The sequence below is a fragment of the Acomys minous genome (assembly GCF_964271855.1).
Source record: "Acomys minous genome assembly, chromosome: 13".
Lineage (NCBI taxonomy): Eukaryota > Metazoa > Chordata > Mammalia > Rodentia > Muridae > Acomys > Acomys minous.
Genome location: NC_140495.1, coordinates 55935547 through 55961882, shown reverse-complemented (window position 1 = coordinate 55961882; position 26336 = coordinate 55935547). Strand labels below are relative to the sequence as shown.

General features: G+C 46.9%; 1 protein-coding gene across 7 annotated transcripts in view; it reads right to left on the bottom strand.

Moving 5' to 3' along the window:
- The window catches only part of AFF3 (ALF transcription elongation factor 3), a 476201-nt gene extending 450528 nt beyond the window's left edge, over positions 1–25673 (bottom strand). For 5 of the 7 annotated variants that reach the window (XM_084754109.1, XM_084754108.1, XM_084754112.1 and 2 more), the window contains exon 1: positions 25504–25665. In XM_084754109.1, the coding sequence (XP_084610235.1) occupies positions 25504–25556 (53 nt within the window). In that variant the 5' untranslated portion in view covers positions 25557–25665. Of the gene's footprint in view, positions 1–25503 lie in introns of all 7 variants that reach the window. The other 2 variants (XM_084754113.1, XM_084754107.1) reach the window with 2 other exon arrangements.
- Between the last annotated feature and the right edge of the window lie 663 nt (positions 25674–26336).

The following is a 26336-nucleotide window of genomic DNA, read 5'->3' as shown; positions in this document are numbered from 1 at the left end:
ATTACATCCCAATTGTTCCCCCCTCCCTCTCTCTTTCACCTTATTCCCCTCCCCTAGACCTGTGACAGAAGGGGACCTCCTCCCCCACCATATGATCACAGCCTATCAGGTCTCATCTGGATAGCCTGCTTCCCCTTCCTCTGAGTGCCACCAGGCCTCCCCACCAAGGGGAAGTGGTCAAATAGGGGCACTAGAGTTCATATCAGAGACAGTCCCCGCTCTCCACACAACTGTGGAGAATGAGCTGTCATTGGCATCCTGCATGAGGTAGCCTAGACCCAGAAAGACACAGATGGTACATGCTCACTCATAACTGTATACTAGCCCACCATGGATGTGCTCTGAGTGTCTTCACTTAGCAGGGGATCAGGACAGATGCTGGGACTCACTATTGGACCCTAGGTGAGAGCTGTATGGAAGAATGGGGAGCCAGAAAGATCCAGAGGGTCCAGGAACCCCACAAGAAGTCCATAGAGCTGGCGGTTCTGGACCCAGGGGGGCCTGCACAAACTGCTGTACCAACCAAGGACAATGCAAGCAGTAAACCTAGACCCCCTATTCAGTTCTAGCCAATGAATTGCATTCTTAATGGCTCAAGTAATACAGGCTTGGTCTTCGGCTGGTAGCAGTGTTCACAGAGTGCTAGGACTCTGTGGGGCCTAGCTGTAGGAAGCGTGTCAGTAGGAACTTGTCTCTGCCTCTTCTTGGCTACCATGAGGTAAACATTGTCTGCTGTTTACCTTGTTCTGTCTCCATAATGTACTTCCTCACTACAGGCTCAGAAAAGAGCCAAGTGACCACAGACTAAACGCTCTGAAAGCATGAAACTGAAAAGAATTCCTCTGCCCTTAATTTGTTTGGCATATACACACAGAGAGAATTAAGCCATGCACCAACCAGCTTGCCTTGGGTGTTCACCTTCAAGGGAATACTTAAGACTATTTGGGTCAAACAAAGAATTTATAAAAATTAAGACTCTGGGAGGAGAGGTGGGATGGAAAACTGCAGTCGTGATGTAATATATGAGAGGAAAACAAATTTTAAAAAGAGAGAGAGAAAGTCAGGGCTGGAGAGATGGCTCAGCAGTTAAGAGCACTGGCTATTCTTCCAGAGGACCCCAGGTTCAGTTCCCAGCACCCAAATGGCAGCTCACAGTTCCAACACCCTCACACAGACATACATGCAGGCAAAACACCAATGCACATAAGACAAGATTTTTTTTTAAAGGAAGGCCATGTTTGTTTTTAAAGAGCCAAAAGAGAGAGCGAGAACCTGCCCCAGACTATAAGACATCTGTTGTCCTCTTCTGGGGACAGAAGGAAGAAGTGTCTTCAGTAGGGCATAAGCTGACTCTACGGAGCCACACCTTTCCTCGTGGGTGCTATCAGGGCATGTGTTGAACCCTTCAGTGCCTGGTCCCCTCATCTCTGCCTCCAGGAAAACAAGCACTCCCTGCCCCGCACTGGCCAGGGTGCCACCATGGAAGCTGACAGTGACCTCTAACCTTATGACACCCCCAGTAATACTGAACTGCAGGGTGAACCTCCGCCTGCAGGAGGAACAGGCCAGGTGTCCAGAGGCAGCTGTCAGGACTGAGGGGGAGGCTCAAGAGTCAGAGACCAGCGGGGATGTGAGACCAGCACAGAGGTCAAGGACAGCCAGGGTTCACAGGGCAGCAACGCCACCTGAGCCGCGGTCTGAGGCAGCCACAATGAACCATTTACAGGGTATGCCGAGCCCACAGCCCACAGCGCATTCAGGTGTGTACCCTGAGGAAGCAAGGTGATTGAGTTAAAGAACTTATCTTTTAAACATAGTTGAGCAAATCTTCCAGGGGTCCTGCTCAAACTATGGCACCAGCCAAGGACAATACATGCAGCAAACTTCAAACCCCTACCCAGATCTACTCAATGGACAGGACATTCTTCACAGCTGAGTGGAGAGTGGGGTCTGACTTTCACACGAACTCTGGTGCCCATATTTGATCACCTCCTCTGGATGGGGAGACCTGGTGGCACTCAGAAGAAGGATAGCAGGCTACCAAGAAGAGACTTGATACCCTAAGACCATATATAGGGGGAGGAAGTGCCCCACAGTCACAGACATAGGGGAGGGAAGTAAGGGGGAAAGCAGGAGGGAGAGAGGAATGGGAGGATACAAGGGATAGGATAACAATTTAGATGTAATATGAATAAATTAATAAAATATATTTTTTAAAAAAGAACTTATCTTGATATAGAAGCTTCTTTTCTCTCTAGCTAACGTCTTTCCTAAACAACTGCAAGCTGGCCTCTCTCCTCTCAGATCTAGAGACAGGAGAACTGGTCTCTAGGCAGCCAAGCCGAGGCCGATGGAACAGCAGGACAATCCCACAACAGCTCACCCAGGGGACTTTCTCCCTTCCATAGTCTGCCCGGCCTGGCCTCTTCTCTCACCTGGGTCAGGAATGTGAGGCCTATGCCCCACCCGCATCTGGATTCATGGATAAAGGGAGACATGGGAACTTAGGATTTGGATCCCAGCCTCTCTCTCTGACAATGATTTTATCACCACCTCCTGATGTGCAGAACCGCTGGTGACATCATGGGTAGACTTGTTGAATGCTGGTACTAAGGTGCTTGCCTGGGTAGCTGTGCGGGTCACAACCCCACTGAGAAGACGAAAGCATCTCTACATACAGTAATATGAAATCAGACGGCACTGACCACAGGGAAGCCTGTGTTTGCGTTCCCATTGATCAACACCTCTTAATGCCTATAAAAGAATTATGTACTTTAGGGGAAAAAATAAGACATAGGCTCACACACACACAAAAAAATAATAATTATGCTGTAAATTAAGAGTTTGGTGGTTTTATTTTACTTTTTCAATGGGCCTCCCTTAAGTAGCCCAACATAGACTAAAATGAGTTATAATGGACTAAATTGGCCTTGAACTCATGACCTTCCTATCTTAGGCTCCCAATGTCAGGACTACAGGTTTGGGCCACCATTCCAGATTGCACGTTTTCTTAAGTGCCCTTAAAGAAATTCTTACTGATATTTCTTCCCTTGATGGATCCAATTTCCTAGAAAACTTTAAAGATTATATAAATACTTTAGTTTGTTCCCTTATTTTAATTTCTCATTACATGGGGTTTTTGTTTGTTTGTTTTGCTTGTGTGTGCTTGTGTGTGTGTGTGTGTGTGTGTGTGTGTGTGTGTGTGTGTGTGTTTTGAAACAACTCATGTCCTAAAAATAAGAAAACAAACACAGGAAAATTTGAGGCATGGTGAAATATAAACAAATGAATGAACTTCCAAATATAGACTGTTTCACTGTCCCTCTACGACTAACTTCTGAAAGACCCGTGGCTGGGAACTCCTAAGCCAAGACAGCAAGCACTCAGCGGTCTCTGGATACTAAACAGAGACAAGACCCAATCCCCACAGCTAATCCTGGTTCTGTCATACATACTTGCCAACAGAATGTCATCCGAGGAATGCAGATCTCTGAGTTCGAGGCCAGCCTGGTCTACAAAGCAAGTCCAGGACAGCCAGGGCTACAAGAGAAACCCTGTCTCAAAAACAAAACAAAACAAAACAATGTCACCCTGACAGGGCCTCCTGAATGGCTGCACTTCACTGAGTGTCCCCAAACACGTCCTGCCTTCCAGCTATGTGCCGGGGATAGACAGTGCACCTCTGCTCTCTCACTGTCTGGCCATGTTAAGAAGTCCTTGCTTGATCCCACCACTGCAACCAAAAGTGCATAGCCATCAATTACATTAAAGCTGTTATGTGGTAAATTTGAATATTGTATAATGAAGAGGGAAATCAAGGGCTTCATTACAGCTCTAAAAGAGACAAGTAAAGCTATTTGGTCATGAGTTTATCACTGAATAGTGACCCTCGGGGTAACTATAATTAATATTTGAAAAGCCCTTGAGATAGGGTATGGTATTCACGCTTATAAAATGCCTTTTATTACACACATTCCAATCCTACGGCTTTATATCCAACACTGGCCCTTAATTTCATTTTAAGCACAGACGACGGGCATTCTTCCTCTAGCTGCCATGCCTCACTTTGAGAAGGTCTGTGTCAATCAGCTTATTTGCAATTAAAGCCAATCTCCACCACCTGCCTCCCACCATGGCGGAGGAGAGTGCCTCCTCTCTGCAAGCCTCGTGCTGGGGTGGCAGTCAGGGAGGGGCGCAGTTGTGGGCTCACAGTCAAGTCACTCTGCCTTGCAGGACGGCTCTGCCTAGCATCCCCGTCGTCGGTGCCCACGGTTTCCACAGTGCCTGGAAACACTAACAAAGGAATCTGGTTTGCAGAGTTCTCCAAGCTCCACCTCAGTCCCGGCTCCTAATGGGAACCGGCTGCTGCCAGGCTGGCTTCCCCTAGCACAGAAGCAGGGGTCATGGGTGCCTCTGGGGGTCTGATGAAAGCCACAGAGGTTCCCTCTGCAGAGAAGACGAAAAGGAAAGGAAGGAAAGTGTACTACTTATGGTGGGATGGGTTCCCTGACCTCTGGATTAAGAATCCTGGGATTTACAAGGCTGAACGAGAAAGAATGAGGCTGAAGAAGAAGGAAGCACAGACAGGAAAAGACAGAGGACAGACAGCGGCAGCTAGTCCACACAGCAGAACACAGAGGAAAAGGACTCTAAATCTTCTGCGTCTGAGGATTGGGCGGTCTAGTTTTGCACAGGTTCTAACTCCTCAAATGAGCCGTAAGCCCTGAACCTTCTAAATCACGTTTGAGCCAATCACTGTCCCCAGGTCCAATAAACAGACACCTGGACCCAAATGGCAGGTTTCTAGACCCCTTGCTGCTCTGGAAAATGCTTAGATGTTAGCAGCCTTCCTTGATCTACATGCCGCCTGTTAGCATTCTGTCAGAGGAATCAGCATTCTCTGTTGTTACAGTGAGGGAAAGGGCTAGAAAGATTTCTCGGTTCCTTTCCAGAGCGAGCTAACAGTCTCCAAGGCCTGACTTGTCAGCTGGTTCGTGGACTCTGGCTTCTCTCCAGCCAGACTGCAGGGACGTTCCTATGGAGCAAGGGCCACATTCTATTGTCTGTATTCCCAAGCCTCGTGCACAGAAGGTGCCCAGCCAATGTGAGGCTCATGAGTTTGGGTAGCTGGGTCCTGCTGGCTGAACAGGGGTACACTAGCCTACGGGAAGCACTGTGGTCAGGGTATATATGTGGTAGACTCTGTACAAACACTGGGTAAAATCTTGCACCCAACAAGCTTCCTATGGTATGTTAAAAGATGTCAGAGTGTAGTTTACTGTGGTCAGAAAAACCAAAGAAATCAAACTATTCCAAATGCTTAGATGCCACCCCTGGGTTTGGGAGCAGTCTGAAGTGTGCTGCAGGGCTGCCACGAGGCCTCATACCTAACAGGATCTACGGGTGAAGAGACTAGGACAGTAGTCCTTTTTAGTGGAAGGTACGTGGGATGACCCAGGCAACAATTCAAGTCCAGATAAGAGCGCTTCTAGCTATGACCAAGTTTTCTCTATGAAAAGGAGGTATTTCTAGCTTGTCATAGGGAAATTTTTAGTGGCTGAATACTAAGCTTTTGGAACAAGAAAGCATCTTTTTCAGAAAATTGAGATTCATAGAAAAAGAAACAATAGTCCTTACACTGACAGAGGACCTGATCTTTTCAAGTCATCCCTGTATATGACATCATGCAATCCTCTCATAGCAGCCCTTGGGGACAGGAGACTTGTCCTTTATCTGCATCTCATGAACAAAACAACAAAGCTCTGCAGAAGCTTGGACCATCTTAATAGTGGAGCTGGACATGGAGTCTTAGGCCATAGCTCTATCAGGGACTTCCTGAATGGTTGGCCCTGGAGAGGAGGGGAGTGTGTGTGTGTGTGTGTGTGTGTGTGTGTATGTGTGTGTACATATGTACACACATGTATATATGTGTGTATACTTGTGTATGTGTATGTGTGTATATATCTGTGTGCATGTATATATGCACATACATGTATATATGTGTATAGACATATATGTATATGTTGTGTGTATATTTTGTACGTGTATATGTGTGCATATGTTTATATGTGTATGTGTGCATATGTATGTGTGTATATATACATGTGTGTATATAGATGGATGGATGGATGTGTATGTATGGTTAGTGAAGGCTTGAGCTGTTTTCTTCATGGTATTTTCTGCTTGACCTTGAATATGTAGAAGCATAGCTTCATGTAACTGCATTTCTGCTTCAAATATTTATTTGCTTGGCCTCTAAAGCACCTGTGAGCTGAGGTTTTTTTTTTTTTTTAATGTCCACCCTTACTAAATAATTGTACCCTCCCATCATGCACCATCATAGAGGCAGAAACACATACCACGTAATTACCAGTCCCCTAAATCTTCTTCACTGATTAGAAAACTAAGTGGAAAAAAATAAATGACTTTTATAAGGTCAAGTCATAAAATCTAAATGTGTCATGTTAAAAATACGTAGGAATTTCCTAAGCATATGTCAAGCTGGAATTCTTTAGAAAAGCATTATATAAAAGCTCTGAGCTAGAACACTTGGGCACATCTCAGGCTTTGCTTACCCTTACTTAGAGGCCAGTCATGCCAAATGTGCACAGAAACGAAGCTTTCTTATCTCCTTGGAAAGGTCTTGTTCTTTTGTGCACATGAGCTTCCACTATTAAATAAAAACTGAGGAAAATGTTTTTAAAAAGAAAATCATTTAACAAAATGATAGCAAAAAATTATTCTGGAGACACATTTATAATGATTATATACTATAACCGAGTGAGATGCTACAGGAATGCAAGGTTGGCTCAACAAATGACCACCGGCTACTGAGTTAAACCACATTAATAGAATAGAGGGAAAATCCACAGGATCACCTCAATGGAATCTGAAAAATGTTCTTTACTTATCACGGCAACTGTTAATGAAACAGACGAGAGCAGGAACTCTAGCCCGATTAAGGACATTAAATGAGGCCCTACAGATACTATAATTCTAAACGACTGAGGCTTGCCGTCCAAGAAGAGGCGCACATTCAGGGTACCTATTCTAGCCACTAGTTTTTTACACTCTATTGGAGGTTCCGGCCTGGTCAAATGAGCACCGGGAAAAAAAAAAAGCAACTAGATTAAAACCACAAACACAAGCTGGCTTTACTTTCCCATCCATCCCTCATGAGCATAGTTCATGAACATGAAATCCTGAAACACACACACACACACCCCATTAGGATCCTAAGTCCTAGGTAATGCAAGCTTATTAAACAAGATGCTGCACACAGGCACATGACATAAAACAGACGGTAAACATTTGGTGGCCCGCGATGCAAATGCACCTCAAACATCTGCTCCTTCGATTCCATTAATCACTCTACCTGTGATATAGACACACACCACTCGGAACTTACTTTAGCTTTTTAAATATTTTATTTAAAAGATAATTGCTTAGAAGAAGGAATTCCTGGTAGATGCATAGTTCTGGGAATGTGGAGAGAAAGAGCCTCGTGTTTTTACAGGCAAGGAAGTTAAGTAACGAGCATCGGAAAGTATTGAGAAGTTCCAAAAGATCTTCTGGGCCCACTATGGAACTGCTAATCTGTTCAAGTTTCAACTCTACCTAATGGGTTTTCTTCCGAGTCCTTTAGCGCAGCAGCAACCAGTTCAAAGTGTTATCCATTGATGCTCACACGAATTAGAAAGCAGTAAGTGCATCTGTTATTACTTATTTTATATTTTTACCTTATTCCAGTCTCAGGGGTTTTAAATGCCATTTGGATGTTTCACAGTGCTGTTGTGTGCTGCTGCTTCCTGCTTCACACCTAACGTCATTATTCCAACAGCAACGAGACTACCTCTCAGTAATAAAACAAAACTTACGAGAGAAGGAAAAACTGCCCTTTTCAGAAAAGCATTGCATGCATTTATTTCCTGAGGACCTGGAACCCGGATCTTCGCCGGCTCAGGACTTGAGGAAGCAGAACAAAGGTGAACATGAGCTCGGTCCCCCACCCCCACCCCACCCCCACCCCAAAGGCCCAGGGACGCCTTCATCCCCTCTCCCTGGAGGCCTGACATGCCCTCGCTCACTCACCACATCCTCGGCCAGTCACCCTCTGCTTATGGGAGGTCCATACAGCTTCTCTTGCTATTTAAAGATTTTCAAAGATCAAAGCCAGGTTTGAGGAATACAGGTCACGTTAAAAAAAAAAAGCAATAAACATTTTTCTAGAAGCCAATTGATTCCCTTCCAAAGAATGTGTTCATTTGACTTCTCACTCATAAATTAATTTTAGTTTTACTATGACACGCAGAATTAGCCTATTAATTTAGGAATCAGGACATAAGTAAATATGCAGCTTTAATTCCTACACGGTGGAAGCAAGTTATTTAAGTATGAAATATTAATAACCACATACCTCTAAACAAAATAATCCCCCTAATATTTTAGCCTATCTCAAGAAAAACTTGCCTATTTGGATAGAAATGCGTAACCAGTTTTGTTGTTGCTGTTGTATGTTTCAATCAATCCCTTGTTGACACAAACATTAAAAAATATGATATACATCAGTGAAAGCAAAATCACAGACCAAAACGTAAAGATAATTTATGATATAGAAAAACACACCACACAAGAGCGCTCTATGCTCTTTTGAAATGTGTTGTAAACCAAGTTTAAGATACTAATTAATAATAATGGAAAATGCTGGTGAATGGCTTGGGTGGCCATATCCCCACTTGCCATGTGTCTGCCCTGCTGCTGTGTAGGGTAAAAGGGGGTGTTTTCAGTCTTCACTGCTGTGTCAGAATTCTCTGTAAGACTCACTATGCTAATGGGACAGCTGTCATGTGCCACATCCCGACAAGGTTCCTTTTCCTTTCTCCCAACAGGACGGCATGTTCCAAAAGAAGGGACCACTTCCCGGTTGCTCTGGAAAGAAAAGGCCCTAGCTGAGGTGAGCCACTCCGCCATGGGACAGAGCAATACCTTAGCCACTGACGGCTGCAACGTCCCCTGACCTAAACAAACCAAACAAAACCCTACTCTCAATGGAAAGACACTGTTGGCCCAGATTTGGAGAGAAAATTAGCTTAAAAGAAATAAAAATGTAATGACTCACACAACTCCTCTAAATATCTTCCAGGCAACAAAACAGGTATAGCCGTTAGTCCAACTAAAGGAATTATTACGCTTCCCGCTCTTGAAGACGTGCTGTGCGTCAAACTACTAACACGTGTTCTCAGGTGAGTCTTTCCGCAAATCAGTAGCAGTATTACTTCCACAGATAAGCAAGGAGTCTGAGGCTCCAAAAGAGTGACATGACTAAAGGACACACAACTAATAAAGGCCCTGTCTGAATCAGAACCCCTAAGGCAGCTTCTAAAATTATTTGGGTTTTTGTTCATTTGGGTTTTTTTTGTTGTTGTTTTTGTTTTTTTGTTTACATTTTAAAATATTTTTATTCGCTTTACATCCTGGTTAAAACCCCCTCCCTCCTTTCCTCCCAGTTCCACCCTCCCTCCCTCTCCCCCTCCTCCCCATTCCTCACAAAAAAAAAGGGGGACCCCCCTTCCATCCACCCCAGCTCACCAAGTCGCATCAGGACTGAGCATGTTCTCCTCCCCTGTGGCCAGGCAAGGCAGTCCCGTCAGGGGGAAGTGATCAAAAAGCTGGCATCAGAGTCCATATCAGAATCAGCCCTACTCCCCTTACTAGGGGACCCACATGAAGCCTGAGCTGCCCAATGGCTGCATCTGTGCAGGGGGCCTAGGTCCAGTCCATGCGTGGTCCTTGGTTGGTACTTCAGTCTCAGCAAGCCACTTTGGGGCCTGGTTAGTTGGCTCTGTTGGTCCTCTTGCGAAGCTCCTGTCACCTCCAGGTCCTCCCTGCCCCCTTTTCCACAAGACTCCCTACTCATCGCTCAGTGTTTGGCTGTGAATCTCAGCATCTGTTTTGAACCACTGCTGGATAGAGCCTCTCAGAGGACAACACTACTAGGCTCCTGTCTGCAAGCCAGCAGAATATCGTTAATAGTGTCAGGGGTTGGCTCTATCCCGTGGGGGTGGGTCTTGGGTTGGGCCAGGCATTGGTTGGATATTCCCTGAATCTCTGCTCTTTTTTTTAAAAAATCTATTTATGCATTCACTTTACATCCCTATCAAAGCCCACCCCTTCTCTGCTCCTCTTTCTCCCCCATCCCCTTCTCCTCAGAAAAGGGGAGCCCCACCACTACCAACCTACCCCAGTACGTCAAATCACACCAGAACTAAGTGTGTCCTCTTCCCCTGAGGCCTGACATGGCAGCCCAGCTAGGGGCAAGTGATCCAAAAGTCAGAAACAGCCCCTTTCCACTTGCTAAGGGACCCCCAAGAAGCCTGAGCTGCCCGTCCACTACATATGTGTCAGGGACCCAGCTCCTGTCCATGCATCCTCTTTGATTGGAGGTTCAGTCTCTGTGAGCCCCTGTGGGCCTCAGTTGATTCTGTTGGGTCTTCCTGTGGAGTGCTTGCTCCCTCCGGGTCCAGCTTTCCTTGCCCCTAACTCTCCCACAAGACTCCCAGAGCTCCGCCTAATGTTCAGCTGTGAGTCTCAGCATCTGTTTCGATCTGCTGCGGGGTGGAGCCTCTTAGAGGACAGCTATGCTAGACTCCTGTCTGCAAGCATAGCAGAGTATCATTAACAGTATCAGGCTTGGCTGTCTCCTATGGGGGTGGGTCTCAAGTTGGGCCAAGCACCGTCTGGCCCTTCCCTCAGTCTTTGCTCCCTTTTTATCCCTGCACACCTTGCAGGCAGGGCAAATTTTGGGTCGAAGGTTTTGTGGGTGGGTTGGTGTCCCCATCCTGCAACCGGAAGTCCTGCCTGGCTATCAGAGGTAGACACTTCAGTCTCCACACCGCCCCACTGCTACAAGTCTCAGATAGAGTCACGCTCATATCTTCTCAGGAGCTTACACTGTGGAGAGTCTCCATCTTGTCCCCAAGATGCGCCCCCATTGGCTTCCCTTCTCTCTCTTAGCCCTCTCACTTCCTACCCCCATCTGGTCCCCAGCCTCATTCTCCGTCCTCTTCCCTCTCTCACCCAATTCTCTCTTTTCATCCACTTCCAATGTCTATTTTATTTCCCCTTCTGGGTGAGGTTCAAGCATCTTCCTCCCTTGGTCCCTCCTTGTTACTTAGGTTCTTTGAGACTGTACTAGATGGCTAATATCCACTTATAATACCACACCGAATGCACCGGATCTCAGAAGCTAAGCAGGGCTGGCCTGGTTAGTACTTGGATGGGAGGATCTAAAATTCTTGCCTTTCCAATCACCAAACGGTGTCTCTCTGGAATGTTGCCTGCCAATTGGATTTTTAAAAAATCTTCCTTAAACTTTTGTTTCTCTTGTTCTCAAAGATCTTTAAACCAAGCATGTATGGTTATTTCTGACATCTGCTTCAATTTGTCACAGTCCATTATGCCAAGAATCTATTAATTTTACTTCGCCAAACTATCTCACGACAGAAATTAAGCCCGTTTATCCCCGTGTCACCAAGGCAGCACATCTGTATTGGATCAGACCCACAGTAAGAGGACAAACCTCAACGTCCACGCTATGGGACAGAAACACCTTCCACAGATTTTAGGCGCCTTTCCTGAGGTACAGTTGCTCGCTTCACTGCTATGCCATCGTCGCTGTTATTGATAGAGCTACATTTAGGTATCGCAATAGATGTGACCAGCTGCGGCAAACAGTTGCTGCCATTTTCTTCAACCATAAAGCTTGTCAAATTAGTGGTTTTATGGGCATACAAATAATTAAGGGAAAAATATATAGACAGTGTGTTTTATACTTGGTAAATATGGATAAAGAAATGGACCCTCAAATGATAATGACCCGCGGACAAGCCGTGCACAGGGAAAGCCAGTTAATTAGAATCTTCTAGCCCACAACATTTGGACCCAGTACACCTACTATGTTATTCAGAGTTTTAACATTCGCAATAAATCTCAAGATGCCTCATACATATAAGCTTCCCTGTGCCTGTTGGAGACTTACGTATATACACAGGTTACATAAAAATAGATGCTTGGCATACACACGCATAAATCTCACAAATGTTCCAGGGTTGACGAGACCTTGGAACTCACACCACAATGTCATCAGGGGAGCTTTTTTATAGGACAGTAGCTATGTCTATACACTTCCTGAATATACACCCCAGCTGTGTGTGTCGTGTGATGCACTACGCTCCTTTGTTTCTCTACAAAACAAGGAAGGACACAACCTACCTTATAGGTTACTTTGTTTCTCTACAAAACAAGGAAGGACACAACCTACCTTATAGGTTCGAAGGCTAGAAACTAGCATGGATACGTCTAAAGACGCATGACCCTTCCGTATAGACAAAAGGCTCAGAGCCAGTGAGAGGCCAGCTGGCACACCTCCTTCCAGAGGGACTCTGCCACTGCGTCTGCGTGTCTGTCGGTGTAACACGCTGGAGCTCCTGGCTGCCAGCTTTTTTAAGTTTGAAAATAATTCTTTAAAAATCCGTTTTAAATTCTCCACAATTAGACAAGTTCACTAATTTTTCTGATGACTTAGTGTTACCCAATTACTTCTGAATCGAAATTACTTTCAAAGCACTCTAATTAAGTTACAGAACGTATGACAGAGCTGTACGCTAACATGGCTTACGCAGACTTTTCATTAAGTCACTAATAACTGCTATGAAGTGCCTATCTGTTACCACTCACGGGGAGTATTTCATACTTAGCTCTGAGACCACTTTTAGAAGCTCCCTTTCCTGGCAGAAGAAGAGGAGGGGGAAGGGAAGGGAGAGATCCAATAAAGGGAGCAGGAGGACGAGTCCCTCACTGCCAAGGGATGCGCTCAGAGACCTTGGGTTCGGGCCACTCCACCCTCCTCTGAGAACTGCCCCTCGAGGTGTTTCCCTTTCCCTCAACAGTGAGATGTTCACAGCTCAACTTCACCACAACCAACCACCTCTTCACCCCACTGGCCACTCCTGAACCACCCTAACGTGTTGTCACAGGAGACACTTGGACAGGAGGATGTGGCCTTGGACGCAAGTGTCCAGGCCTCAGTTTCTCCAGCTTCCTCACCATCCTCCTCTCCGGATGGCACTCGCTCGCGCTTGCTCTCGCCCCCTCCCCACCCCCCCCACCCCCCCTCGTCTCACTATCCCAGACATCCCAGGACTGCTACTCGCTCTTGCTGGAACAATCTTGTCATTTTCACCAGCACTTGCATGCCAGGAATCCCCCATCTTCTCCCCTCGCCTGCTCTCCGCATGTCAGAATCTTACGGCGACTTTCCCATCAGCCACGCTACCTAACAAGCGCGTATGCATCCGACACAGCACTTCACCCTTCCTGCTCGGAGCTCTCTTCCTGTGCTCTCCATCTGACCACACGAGCCATACCTCCTGCATACACAACACCACTGGCCCCATGAGCTCGCCTACCTGGTCCACTCTCAGGCTCTGGCAATGCCATCTCCTAAGTGCCTCTCACGCTCCTTCCCCTCTGTCCTCCATGCTGAGCTCCTGACTGTACAGACGTACCTGGCCATGAGACTCACCCGTGCACAATGCCTTCTAGAAATAGCACCATGAAAGAATAACCATTGTACTCACCTGCTCATTCACCTCCATGGCTGACAACCTACAAGAAAGTGTTCAGGTCTCTTAGAATGTGCTTCTAGAACTAGTCCCCACTTCACTTCCCAGCTTCCTCTCCTGCTATTCCTCATCTGGCTGCACAAACCTAACTGACCTTCTTCACCAACTACAGCTCCTGCCTGCTGTTCCCTCGTGTACCTTTGCTGACATCACAGCACCCACGACATCCCTCTACGCCTATGCATCCTCTAAAGATCCATCAGTTGTCAGGGAGCTCCAGGAAATCCTCCCTAAGTGGTACCACTCTTAAACATCCCAAAGACATCGGGCAGGTAAAAACTGCACTTAGGAGTATTTGAAAGAGTCTGTTCCAGGCTAAAGAATAAACACATCATGGACTAGAAATGAGATCTATTCACAATTCTGTCTGGCTCTATCAGTGGCTGCTCTCTCAAAACAGAAACCTACAGATCCAAAGAAGGATGGGTTACAAAGAGCAGCTAAGAGCCCCCCCCCCAGACTGTACACACACTGTGCTGCATTATTGTGTACAGTATTTTAGGCCTCTAAAATATTGCTTTCATCTTGTTAGCGGATACAAGTAAGGAAAAGAATATAAATTAATGTATGTAACTAATTATCTAAATATTAGAAACTAAAATGCTAGATTTCCTTTCATACTATATTTAACCGCCCCCCTCCTTAGGTTAGAATACGAAGCAACAGGTGTCATCATGGCCTCTTCACCCACGTGTCACTATACACTGCTCTTATTAAGCTATCCCCCAAACCCAGCCAACTGCCTCTCCCAACATTTTCTTATCTGAAATTGGAACTTGTCACTCGATGTTAAGAGTTTAAATTAAGGTAAGATAGTAACTGTAGTAAATAGAATTCAACAGCTTTTTCACCAAAAAAGAAGAAAGAAAAAGTATTCTGTTCATACCAAAAGATTAAATTCTACTTATTTAAAAAAAAAAAAAAAAAAGGAAAGAAAAAGCTGGGTGCCATAGCACACACCTTTAATCCCAGCACTTAGTAGGCAGAGGTAGGCGGATCTCTATGAGTTCGAGGCCAGCCTGGTCTACAAAATGAGTCCAGGATAGCCAAGGCTATACAGAGAAATCCTGTCTCAAACAACACAAAACAGAACAAAACCAAAATAAAATAAAATATAAAAAGGAAAGAAAGACATCACCCAAAAAAAGCTCTGTCATGATCTGGAGGAAGACCCATGTCCAAAGAAACTGACAGACAGAACTTGTGCCACAAGATGGCCTGGCCTCATGGGTCACAGCCACGGAAGGACTCAGCAGGCTCAGAACTGGACCGCGCCCCCGCCCTGGCCCCGTGTAACCCCACTGATGTAAGCTGTTCCACTGCAGCCTGAGCCCAGGGAGCACAGAGGGGTCACAGGCTCCATCCAGGTTACAGGGCCAGGACCATGGAGATGACTTGTTAACAACCTGAGGGAAAAGGCATTGGCTGAAGGACGCAATGCTCCCGCTTCAGCGGATGGTCAAGTCCATTTCCCAGAAGACAGACAGTTAGGAGGGTCTTCACATGCCAAACCCTCCCTTCCCTTGAGTCCTTGTTTCTACCTCCCAGCAGGGCAGGAAGCGTAAAGATCACCGCCTCAGCATCCCAAGGAGACATGGAGAGCCTAGCACAGTCTTTCTACCCACTGTGTCCAGGACACACAGTTTCTCTGTAGAAGACTGCAGAGTTGGCACTATGGGGCTCCCTGTCTCTCAGGCTGAGTTCCAGTCCTCAAGCTCCATCCACAATGTGCACATCCCAAGTTTCAAGAAAGGAGAAAGCCAGCCTCCATCCCATGGGACCCAGTGCAGGGAAGAGAAGCAAGCTAGGCCTGCTGACACCGCCAAAGCAAGAGTTTGAGCCAGCGGCCTGTATAAGCCACTCAAGCTCAGCACCCAGGTGACGGGCGTTTGCTTATTCTCCTTCCTAACGATCTCTTGACCCAACAGAACAAAGTTCTGAGTCTAAAAATGTCCTTTATCTACTTACAATGGGGGCACTGCTTATATGACCAACTCTTCCACATTACAGTTAACATTGTTTTCCACAACTTGAAAGTGAATGCATTAATTCGATGACACAAACACAAGCCAGATCAGTAACTACACACTTGCTCACCTTACCGTGCAAAACAGTCTCCTTTCCTCCCCTCTCGCAGTATAAAACAAGGAAAATTAGGAGTATTTTCTAATGCTGCATGCTCAAGACATGTTACACACAATCAGTCGCACACAAGGTAATGCCAGGGCCACAAAGGACACAGATGAGATCCGTGGCTCCAGTGACACTAAATACTTTTGCAAGCACCGCTTTCTCCTGTCTGCATGTCCCAAGGAAAGCCACAGATGTAAGCCAATCGCGCTACAACTGAAAAGTCCTTTTTTCTTTTCCAAGTCTGAAACTCTAACTTGTTTAAATCCTATCTTAGGAGAATGGAGGTGTGTGGGGCCACGCGTGCATGCGTGTGCGTGCGTGTGCGTGTGTGCGCGTGCATGCGTGCGTATGAGGACGCCTCACTAATAAAATTAAGCTAACGACCTTCGCCCAGACCTCACAGGATGTACAAAGTTAGCAATGTTGCATCCCATTCGCCCCAAGATCACTTATTTTTATACTGAGACAGGATTGGACTAACCAGGAAAACTGCAGTGATGTTTCCCCACCTAACTGACGTGTGGTTCTCTGGAAACAGTGGAGTGGAGCATATCTGGTCACACTGGGATAGAAAGTCCCGGACTGAGGGATCGAAAACCTACGCTTGGTTCCCCACGGATCTTGAGTTTGAGATTACCCTAGGATGCTGGGAAAGCTGCAATTTAGGACCATGGGCACGAGTGGGACGACAAATCCCGTAAACTGCTGCCACCGCCTAACCTCCCATTTCCGCCCCTCCCCTCCCATAGGCAGAACGCCTGGAAAAGAATAGGGGGGGCACTTTGTCTCCATTCTGGGCATCCCTGTGGGAGTCTCCATTAGGGTCCCCACAGACTCAAAGGGTCCTGGGATTGGGCTCAGTCCTCCCGGAGCTCCCTTCAGCAGACCCAGCCGCACCAGCTGACCTAGGAGAACTGACAAGTAGAGGAAGGCTATAAAAAGTGATTAGCCTGTTTATTACAAATTGTGTTTGCTCAGGTTTTTATGTTTATTTGGCCACTCTGTCCCCACTAGGATACAAGTAACCACCCCCTCATTCATCAGGGCTGTATTTTACAAAGACACAGCAATAAAATAATGCTGCCTCTACTCATAAGCACCCAGCATTAGGATATGGGGATGCTGCTCCACAGTCTCCCCTGAGCAGGACCGAGAACGCAAAGCCTTCCTTCCGAAAGAGCATCTTTTCAAAGGCAGTGCTTCCAGCCTGACATCTGCTTTGTGACGACGCATCGTGTCACCCAAGAACTCATCAGAAATGCAAACCCATGGCCCCACCTTGGTCCTATCAAATTAAAAAGTCTGTATTTTAACAAGATCCCTGGGCTACCTGGATACCCATTATGGTTCAGAAGCGTTCCCTGGATGCACACTAAGTATTCCGACCTCTTCTTACTCTCTCAAAACAGCCTTCTCTCTACCCTTGGTCTCTAATTCCCCTGGATGCCTTCTTACAGAAAGAAAAAAAAAAGTGTTTCTCCAATTTGAAAACAGAAGCAGATTACTTCCCTGAATTGGAGCCGATCTACTACGGGAAGATGTTTTTTCCTACCTAACTGTCAGGGAGCTAATTAACATTTCAATGAACACTGACAGAAAATTTGCTCTGTCACTTCATAACTGAGGTGAACAGCCCAGGTATGACAAGAAAAATTTAACTAAGACTAACACGCTCACATTACAGCCCCCAGGGGGTTTCCGAAAACTAATTTCCTGCTCATAAAAAAAGCAAAAATAAAATAATTTTCAGTATCAAGGTAAGCACATAACTGCGAGCTGATACGTTAGTGTGGTCTCCAAATTACAGTCGGTTTTGTTTACCTCCGCTAACAATGAGCCTCCTGGGGAGAAATTATGTGAAGAAGCTTAAGTCCTCTCCCTAGCTTTCTCCACACAAGAGGAGAGGAACGGCGCAGAGGGGGAAATACCCAAGTGAGGACAATTAAATGCCTCCTGCACGCTTGGATTCCTGCTTCCCCTGGAATGGGAATGGGCTCGCATTTTTAGCAGCTGGCAGGAATCTGTCCCAGTTAGCTTTCCCTGTTGCTATGATAAACAAACAAGGCCAAATGCAACCTGGGGAGGAAAGGGTTTATTTGGCTTACAGATTTCAACCCATTGTGAAAGGAAAGCTGAGGCAGGAACCTGGAGACAGGAACCTGGAAGCAGGAACTGAACAGGACGGAGCCCATGAAGGAATGCTGCTTATTGGCTGGCTTCCCGTGGCTTGCTCGCTCAGCTTCCTTTCTTATACTCGCAAAATGGGGGTGGGGGGGGGGAACTCTCCCACATCAATCATTAGTCAAGAATATGCCACAGACAATCTGACAAAAGCATTTCCTCGCATTCAACTTCTCTCCTCCCGAATGACTTTAGTTTGCGTCAATTTGATAAAGGTTAATCAGGGGCAGCCCATAGCTACTGGTCCATTTATCCAGGCTGCTTTGACCCGGCCCCAGCCACATCACTGATAAATGCCTGCACGGGACCCTGGCCCATAGGCATTCCAGAACAACCTCCACCCACCCAGGCAGTGACCACCTTCAGACCCCTGAGGACCCTATTACACCCCAGGTGTTAGTGGTCATATTTCACCCCGCAGGTGAAGTGGTACCCCACCACACAGCCTGGTATAACTGTAAACCTAATTTATGATTAGCTTGACACAATGTAATGAGACCCACAGTGCCAAATGAAGTCATTTGATGCAAGGGTCAATAACACAATACATTCTTAGCGAAACATCAGCGATTGTGTAATGGTTCACACATCTAGATAAGTTGCTAGTACAACCACATTTTATCTCTTGGACTGTGATGCACAAGTAAGAAAAACTAATCTCTGCTCAAGTATGCCCCTGGGCTCCGACGCCAAGGCCAGAACTGTGTACCACACACACAGATGAGGCAGACCCCATGTGGCCCTTCTATAAGTTTCTCGGTTTATGAAAAAAAGACATTTTAGGGAAGCAAAGGGTATAAAAGAAGCATATTGGGCACTCACATAGTAAATGGTGCTCTTATTACCTGACATCACAGCCTTAAGAGGTAGGTCAGAATAAGTATCATCATTTGTCTTAAGTGATTAAGCCAAGACTAGGGGAGAAAAAACAAAACAAAACAAAACAAAACAAAAAAACCCTGATCTCCTAATCTGTCCAGAGCCAAACAGAAATCAAGTCTGAAGCCAGCTGAACTCAAAATCTCCAATTACATTTCCAGACAAAGGGAACAGCCAACGTTGAAAGCAAGTTTTATAGATCTTTGCTTTGAAATAAAACCAGGAAACATTATTTTATATCAAAGGATATTAACATGTTCTTTTATGGCTTTGACTTTGCCACCCAGGCTTCTTCCTCAAAACAAAGAAAACTTAGACAAATCTATTTCAAATCTTGAAATCCCATTTACACACAAAATAACCTAGCACTTCAAATTAAGAGGTTGATTTGATATTCTTGACTACTATTTTACCCTATATTAAGCAGAAGGGCCTGTTGAGTTGCTAATCTGAAGTGTCATTGATTAGACATTCTGGCTCACAGGGACTTTCTCCCAAAATAGATTCTTAGCATTTTATAACCCTCCCACATTCCATAAAGGAGAATCTGGAACACAGGAAAGAACCACTTCCTCACACGTAATTGCACCTTCACTGTCACCAAAAGGCATTTGATTAAAACCCAAAGGCATCCAACGCGCATCCTCCCCTTTACCCGCACATCCCGGGCTCCCACGCCTGCATTCATCAGCTTCCACATCCTGAACTAGCCAGCCTCCCCCTCCCATCCCGCCTCAACTTTCCTCAGCCCCCTCTGGCTGCCTCTCACCAAACAGGAGCGTCCATGTTCTCCTTCCGGCTTCCTCCACATTGCCACATGGAAAGGCAGGACTCTCAAAAAGGCACATTTCACGCTGGAGCCTGTTGAGGCCCCTTCCTTGCGCTCAGCAGGACCGCATCAACACTTTCAACCAATGAAAGCCTCCTCAGTAAACGGTATCATCATGTTCAGCCAATGAGAGTGAAGGTAGCTTACCAAGGTTGCAGATGTGTGAGCGCAGCTCTCCAACCATGCCTCCTGGGCTATTTTGGCCCAAAAGCAAAAGAAAGGCCATGGAGGGACACCTCGCAATTCACGATGCCAGAAGTAAAGGTCCAGGCACCTGAGTGCTAAGACGAGAAGTTTCTGGAACCCCCTGGCATGAAATGCCCAGGTACCCTAAGAGGCCTGACCTGGGCATGTCTCACGGCGACCGATTTGAAAAGAATCAAGAGCCATCACGTGGTCCTCTGGAAGCATCCTTCGTCGGGTTATGCTGCTGTGCCTCCCCCAGTAGCCTGACAGGAGCACAGTCCATCCTCAGCCTGCCCTAGTAATAAATCTATCTTCCAACAAGCACCTCCTTTTGTTCCCTTCACGTCTGTTGTACTCCTTCCACGTCATCCTCTTCCTTTTTTTTTTCCTCCTTCTGAAATTCCATGCCCTCGAGATACATTTCAGTGCCACGAAGCCACGACTATCTCACCCTCCCCACAGGATGCGCCCGTGCCTCCTCCAGTGGGCAACGTCTGCTCTGTATTTCAGATATGTATGTTCCCAGCTAGTCTCCAAACTCCTAACACGTTCTCTCCTTTGCAGGCCTTATAGAAGGGTCTCAAATTGCAGACTTCAACCCATGAATAGGAAGTATTTTTAAAAGGAGAAATAGGCTAGAAGATATCAGAATATATCACATATAGGAATAATTGGTATCTCCTGACACGCCTATTTCAGTTATGTGTACTCACGGTCACCAGAATACAGGGTTGCAACATTAAATGGATGTGTCAACTATGCATCTCGGTCCAGAGCATCTAAGCCTGTAATACCTGTCCTAACAGCAGTACCCACTACGTGAGCATTTATTGAGTTGACCACATTAATGGACATAAAACTGCTCATGTATTACAATTTCTTTTCCTCTTTGAATCTTTATTTATTTATTTATTTTAATTTATGTGGATGTATGCTACAAATGCCCACAGAGATCAAAAGAGAGCACTGGACCCTTTAGAACTGGACTTACACGTAGTTATAAGCTGCCTCAAGTGGGTGCTGGGAACTGAACTCAGGTCCTCTAGAACAGCAATAAACACTCTCAATTGCTAAGCCATCTCTTTAGCTATGAGTGTTACAATTCCAAAGGTTTGGATTTGAGGGGTGTGTGATGCCTGCCTGAGCAGAAGTGTAAGGGCTCTGGCTTATGTGAAGTTGGTTTTGGGTTTATTTTTTTCCCAGGGGGTGGGGGTGGTAAGGGACAGAGCGGTAATAAGCCAAGTCTTAATACTTACTATTTCATCTTGATCAGCTTTCTCCCTAGTAATGGAAAGGTGCTCATAATTAGAGAAGAGTAAATATAAGTAGGTTTGGAAAACTTTTCTCATTTGCCAAAACTATCTTATGATGACCAGGCTGTGTGTTTAAATTATACAATACAGGCAATTTCACCATGATCAATAAAATGCACCCCTGCACACACACACACACACACACACACACACACACAGCCTTTGTTCAAGACACCACTAAATCATCTCTCCTCCACCAAAAAGCCCGTTCATCTCCCAAAGCTAAGTTTAAAGGCCACCTCTCCCATGGAAGCCCTAATAAATAAATAAATAAATAAATAAATAAATAAATAGTAAAAATTTAAAAATTCTTAAAAACAAAAACCCTCAGTTTTTCCTCTTTGCCCCCTTCCAAGTATGGTCTCTTTTTTGGCTCTAGCACAGTGAACTTCCTTTGCACTTACATTCTTGTCTAACTTAAAGCTGGACCACGTGTGCACAGCCTGTGCCGTACCCAACTCTGCCTGCCCCGCCCCCCAAGCAGCCACCACAGGTCTTATACATTAGAGATGAAGTGAATAAACAAAACCTGAGTCTGTCAAGAGGGATGCCCATCACTTCAAAGACTCTGAGCCAGCTGACAGGTCTAGCAGCTGAGCCACTAGAGAACCAGCCGGAGGGAGCCTACTCCTGGGGAAACCTGCCTCTGCTTAGTACTGACTCAGCTCTACGGAACCACGTGCAGAATGAGCCCCCTTCACTGCATCTCCGACCTTCAGAGAAGGAACAGCAAGTAGACTGACCATGTTTATTAGGGACCTTCATCTCTGTGGCACCTGGTCATCCACGCTCAAAGAGACCCATCTTGAAAAACAGGCGTGGGTGATGCTGCTGAGTGTGGGTAAAGGTACAGAAGGGGACAGACCCAGGGGCTCCTATCATTTGATTACAATGGTTATATTCTTGTTTCACATTCTGTTTACGGTCATTTTGAGAACCATTCTGCAGCCTGTAGAAGAAGCACACGCTCAGGTTCAAAGCCACAGTTAAAACTAATAAAATGCAATTTTTTTTTTAAATCTACCAAACAGAAAAAGTTGTCTGGATACCAAATAAGAGTCTCCTGCTGTTCATCTGCAACTCCTCTCTTCAAAGGCAAGTGCTTTTTCTATGATGAAAAAAAAGAAGTGCACGGTGGTCTTTATTTAAAATTTATATCCCCTTTCGTAAGGTAATTAACAGGCTCCATTTCCTAACTCATGGTATTTTGTTTTCAGACTTTTTTTTTTTTTTTGGATCAATACCATTTAAGGCTCTGACCTTTTACTATTTTGACACAACCTTAACTTTCAGGTGTCAGGGTCTTGATCTGTAATTCTTTTCAAAGCCACTCTTCATCAAGTGGAAGACATCTGCAGTGCTCTGCAAAATGCACAGACGTAGGATCAGAAAATCAAACCTGGAAGCTAATTTTTATTTTTATGATGATGATGATGATGTATACCGTGCTCTGTCTGCATGTACACCTGCAGACCAGAAGAGGGCTAATTTTTATTCAACTCTGAGCCTAGGGAACTTAGGTGGGCTACCTGACCACCCCATCCTCCATTTCCCGATCTGTAAAAATCAGACCAACAGCAATAAATAAGGAATAAATGAGCTAAAACGCATAATGTACATGACACGTATAAGGCATAATTGTTCGGCAAATATTAGTTTGAAATGTCTGCTGTCATTTTCAGTACAGTTACCTAACAGTTTAAAACTCCTATTTTCTCATCTCTAAAATGAGAGTACTATCACTTACCACTTCTGAGATGTTATCAGGTTCAAACGAGAAAATAATAGAAATGAAAATATCAGACACACAGGAAGTAGTCTCATAAGCCGCCCCTGCCTGGAGCCCAGGACTCAGGAGGCGGAGGCAGAGGGGTTGCCCTGACTTTGAGGCTTTCCTGGTTGCACACCACGATCTTCTCAAGAACAAACAAGAGCAAGAGAAGGGGGCTGGGATACTAGTTATTTGTGATCACACATGAACTTAAAACTGTAAACATAAAAATCTCTTATAAATCTCAAAATTGAGTTAGAAGTGCCATGCAAAACTTGATCCGTGACCAAGAAGATGTCTGACATGTTTGAAATGCAAACTCAAGCAGTTTGGCTTATCTTTAACTCTGCCTAAAGATAACCTTTTGTAAACATAAATTCTATATCCACAAAATAAGAAACATTCCCCTAAGCCGAACTATTTTCTACATTGTAATCAAGAAATTCTACATGCTTTCTTAAGCCAAAAAAAAAAAAAATTATATGTTGCTTACAAATCTGATTGAGTGTACAACGGCTTTTTAAAAAATGCTTTCCAGCTGTAGTGGCGCATGGCTTTACTGCTAGCGCCAGGGAAGCAGAGGTAGGAAGGTCTACATGTTCTGAGGCCAGCCCAGTCTCCAAAGTGAGTTCCAGGACAGCCAGGACTCAATAAGTAAATGATAAATAATAAATAAATAGCAATGAGGCTGATATAGGTCTCAGGATAGCACTGCAGACATCCCTTGACATTATTCAAAACAATCCACTGGGAATTGAGGACACAGCTTGAGCCCTAGCGTGAAAAGGTCTACATGTTAGTTACCACAGATAACCTCAGAACACAACTTCTAAGGCCGGTACAGGAGCTCAGTTTGAACCGGAAAGCGGATGAGCCGCATAAAATTGTGTCAAAACACTGTTTTCCCTTTGACTACAAGCCTGCCTAGATTTTAAACAGCAAAAGTAATTTTTTAAAATGCAGTTGTTATCTGGAAAGCTATTGACTTCATGCCAGGAGCCAACATTTCAAAAGGTAAACCTGTAAAATAATAGGTATCTGTAAATGAAAGGCTGAACCAACAGCACGAGCAGCAACACAGTAATTAGCAACTTTTATAGAGTAATAACATGTTTCATATTCTCTCTACACTAGCTCTTTGAAGTTGCCAGTGTAATATATACAAGTTTTATTGCATTAGAGCCCATCCTTGTGTGCTTTATAGGCGCTAGCACTGTGCAGAGCAGGCTGTAGTCACCGTCGGATCTTTTATAAGAAAACTGCTCGGTGATTCGAAAGCTTTGTGTCTCGTTTACCTTGGTACACCTGCCTTTAGGAAAATAAAAGTCACTGCAAGCCTAAATCACTGCAAAGACCCACATGTCCACATACCATCAATGTATGAGCCATAAATCATAAAGCAGTTTAGCTTTAAAACTGTGCATCGTGTATTCATCTGCACGCCACTTGCAGTTTTAGACACATGTGAACTCTTTACTGAATTAAGAAGGGAAACGCTCAGCTCTACAATCAGCGATTACCAGAGGCAGAACAGAGAGCAGTTAATATGCTTGTTCCAGCAGATGTTCGTCCCCGTAAATATTAAACATAACACAAGTTCCTTCAGGAATATACAAGCAGTAATTTTACCACCTGAATAGGGCTAGTTGGAAACATTTAAGGGGGTGGGGGGTAATGTGAGGGATGCTGAAGCAGCCAATGGGATTTTTCAGACAACCGCAACTGGAATTAAATTGCTTCTACCTGAAATTTACCTAATGTGAGGCTTCTCATCTCAAGAACGGGAACCCCCAAGTGCATTCCAGGCTGCCAGCTTTGAGCTTGACAAAAAAGGGAGTGGGAACCAGGGGTGGAGAGGAGTTCGGCCACCACGGGGGAGGTGTGAAGAAAGGATGCCAAGGAACCCGTGAACCTCTGGGAAACGGAGCCTCCCCGGGCCGAGGCCTCTGGAATCCGGGCACGGAGGCATACTGGCCTCCTGGCCCGAGTGTTCACTTTTTCATCTCGAGTGGGAGTCGGGTAGGGCAGACAGAGGAAGGATGCAGGCGCCAAGACTCGGAGCCGGCAGGGAGCAAGGCTAGAGAGCATCCTCTCGAGGCACTTCGTAGCGGTACCAACTCTAGGGGATAACAGGGGTGAGCCCGAGGCTCTCCGAGAGCTGGAAGGGAACACAACCCGAAGGAAAGGAGCCGAGAGGGGCTGCGGGATGAGGGGTGGGTTCTCAAGCATAGGTGACACGTTCTAAAAATCGCTTCTTTTTCCCTCCACCGCTGCACTCCTCCTCTGGCAACCAGACCACCGGCCCCTTGAGCTAGCACAGGCAGCACCGAGGGGAGGGGGCAGAACTGGAGGCCCACAAATTGACGGGAAGGCGGCCGAGCATCCAGCCCGCCAAGGCTGGAAGGAGCCAGCTAGGCGGGTGCCCCCGACCCACCCCACCCCCACGGCAGCCGGGCACCGGGCGTCCCGGCCCAGGTGAGGGCGCATGGGGCCGCCGCGGCTCCCCGAGCGGCCAGCACCGGGACTCACCACAGCGACTCGAGGTCCCATTCCTGGAGCAGGGCTAAGTCGAAGCTGTCCATGGTGGGAGGTGTCAGCACCGCCGCCGCCGCCGCTGCTGCTGTGTCCGCCGCCGCCGCCGCCGCTGCTGTGTCCGCCGCCGCCGCCGCCGAGGCTCGGGCCGCCCGCGCGCTGCAACGAAAGGCGCCCGCTAAGGTGCATCCCGGCCGCGCCCGAGCCGCCGCCGCCCGCTCGCCAGCCACCCTTCCCCGGCTCTCGCAGCGCCCGGCACCCCCGCGGCCCCCGACTCCCGGGCCCGCCCGGCGTGCGGCAGCGGCCGGCGCACTCACCCGCTCGCCGGCTCGCGCGCAGGCACACTCGCTGAGAGCCGCGAGCTCGACGCGCCGCCGCCCCCTCCCGGCCTGCGCCCGCCCCTCCGCCCCTCCGCCCCTCCCTCGCGGCGGCCCGGCCCGCTGCAGCCGCCGGCGCGGTGCTCTGCGCCCTCCCGCCCGCCTCTTTCTCCTCCGGGAGGCGCGTGTGCGCGGGCGAGGCCGAGGCGCGCGCGCGTCCTGAGCCCCGCGCCGCGCCCGCCCCGCGCGCCCCTGCGCTCCCGGCTCTCTCCGTGCGGCTCCCGGGGTTCCGGCAGCCGGCTCGCCCTCCTCACCCGCGCCCCTCCATCTCTCCTGACCCTCGGCAGCCCGGAGGGTCGCAGGGGACGTCCCGTGAGCGGGGACCGAACGGCGAGGCGGCGGCGCAGAGTGCGGAGGGATGCAGTGCTGAGCTGGGGCCGGCCTGCCTGCCGCAGCCCCCTGCCTCTCGCCCGCGCCCGGTGTCTTGCTGGTACTTCCTTGGCCCCCCGCGAA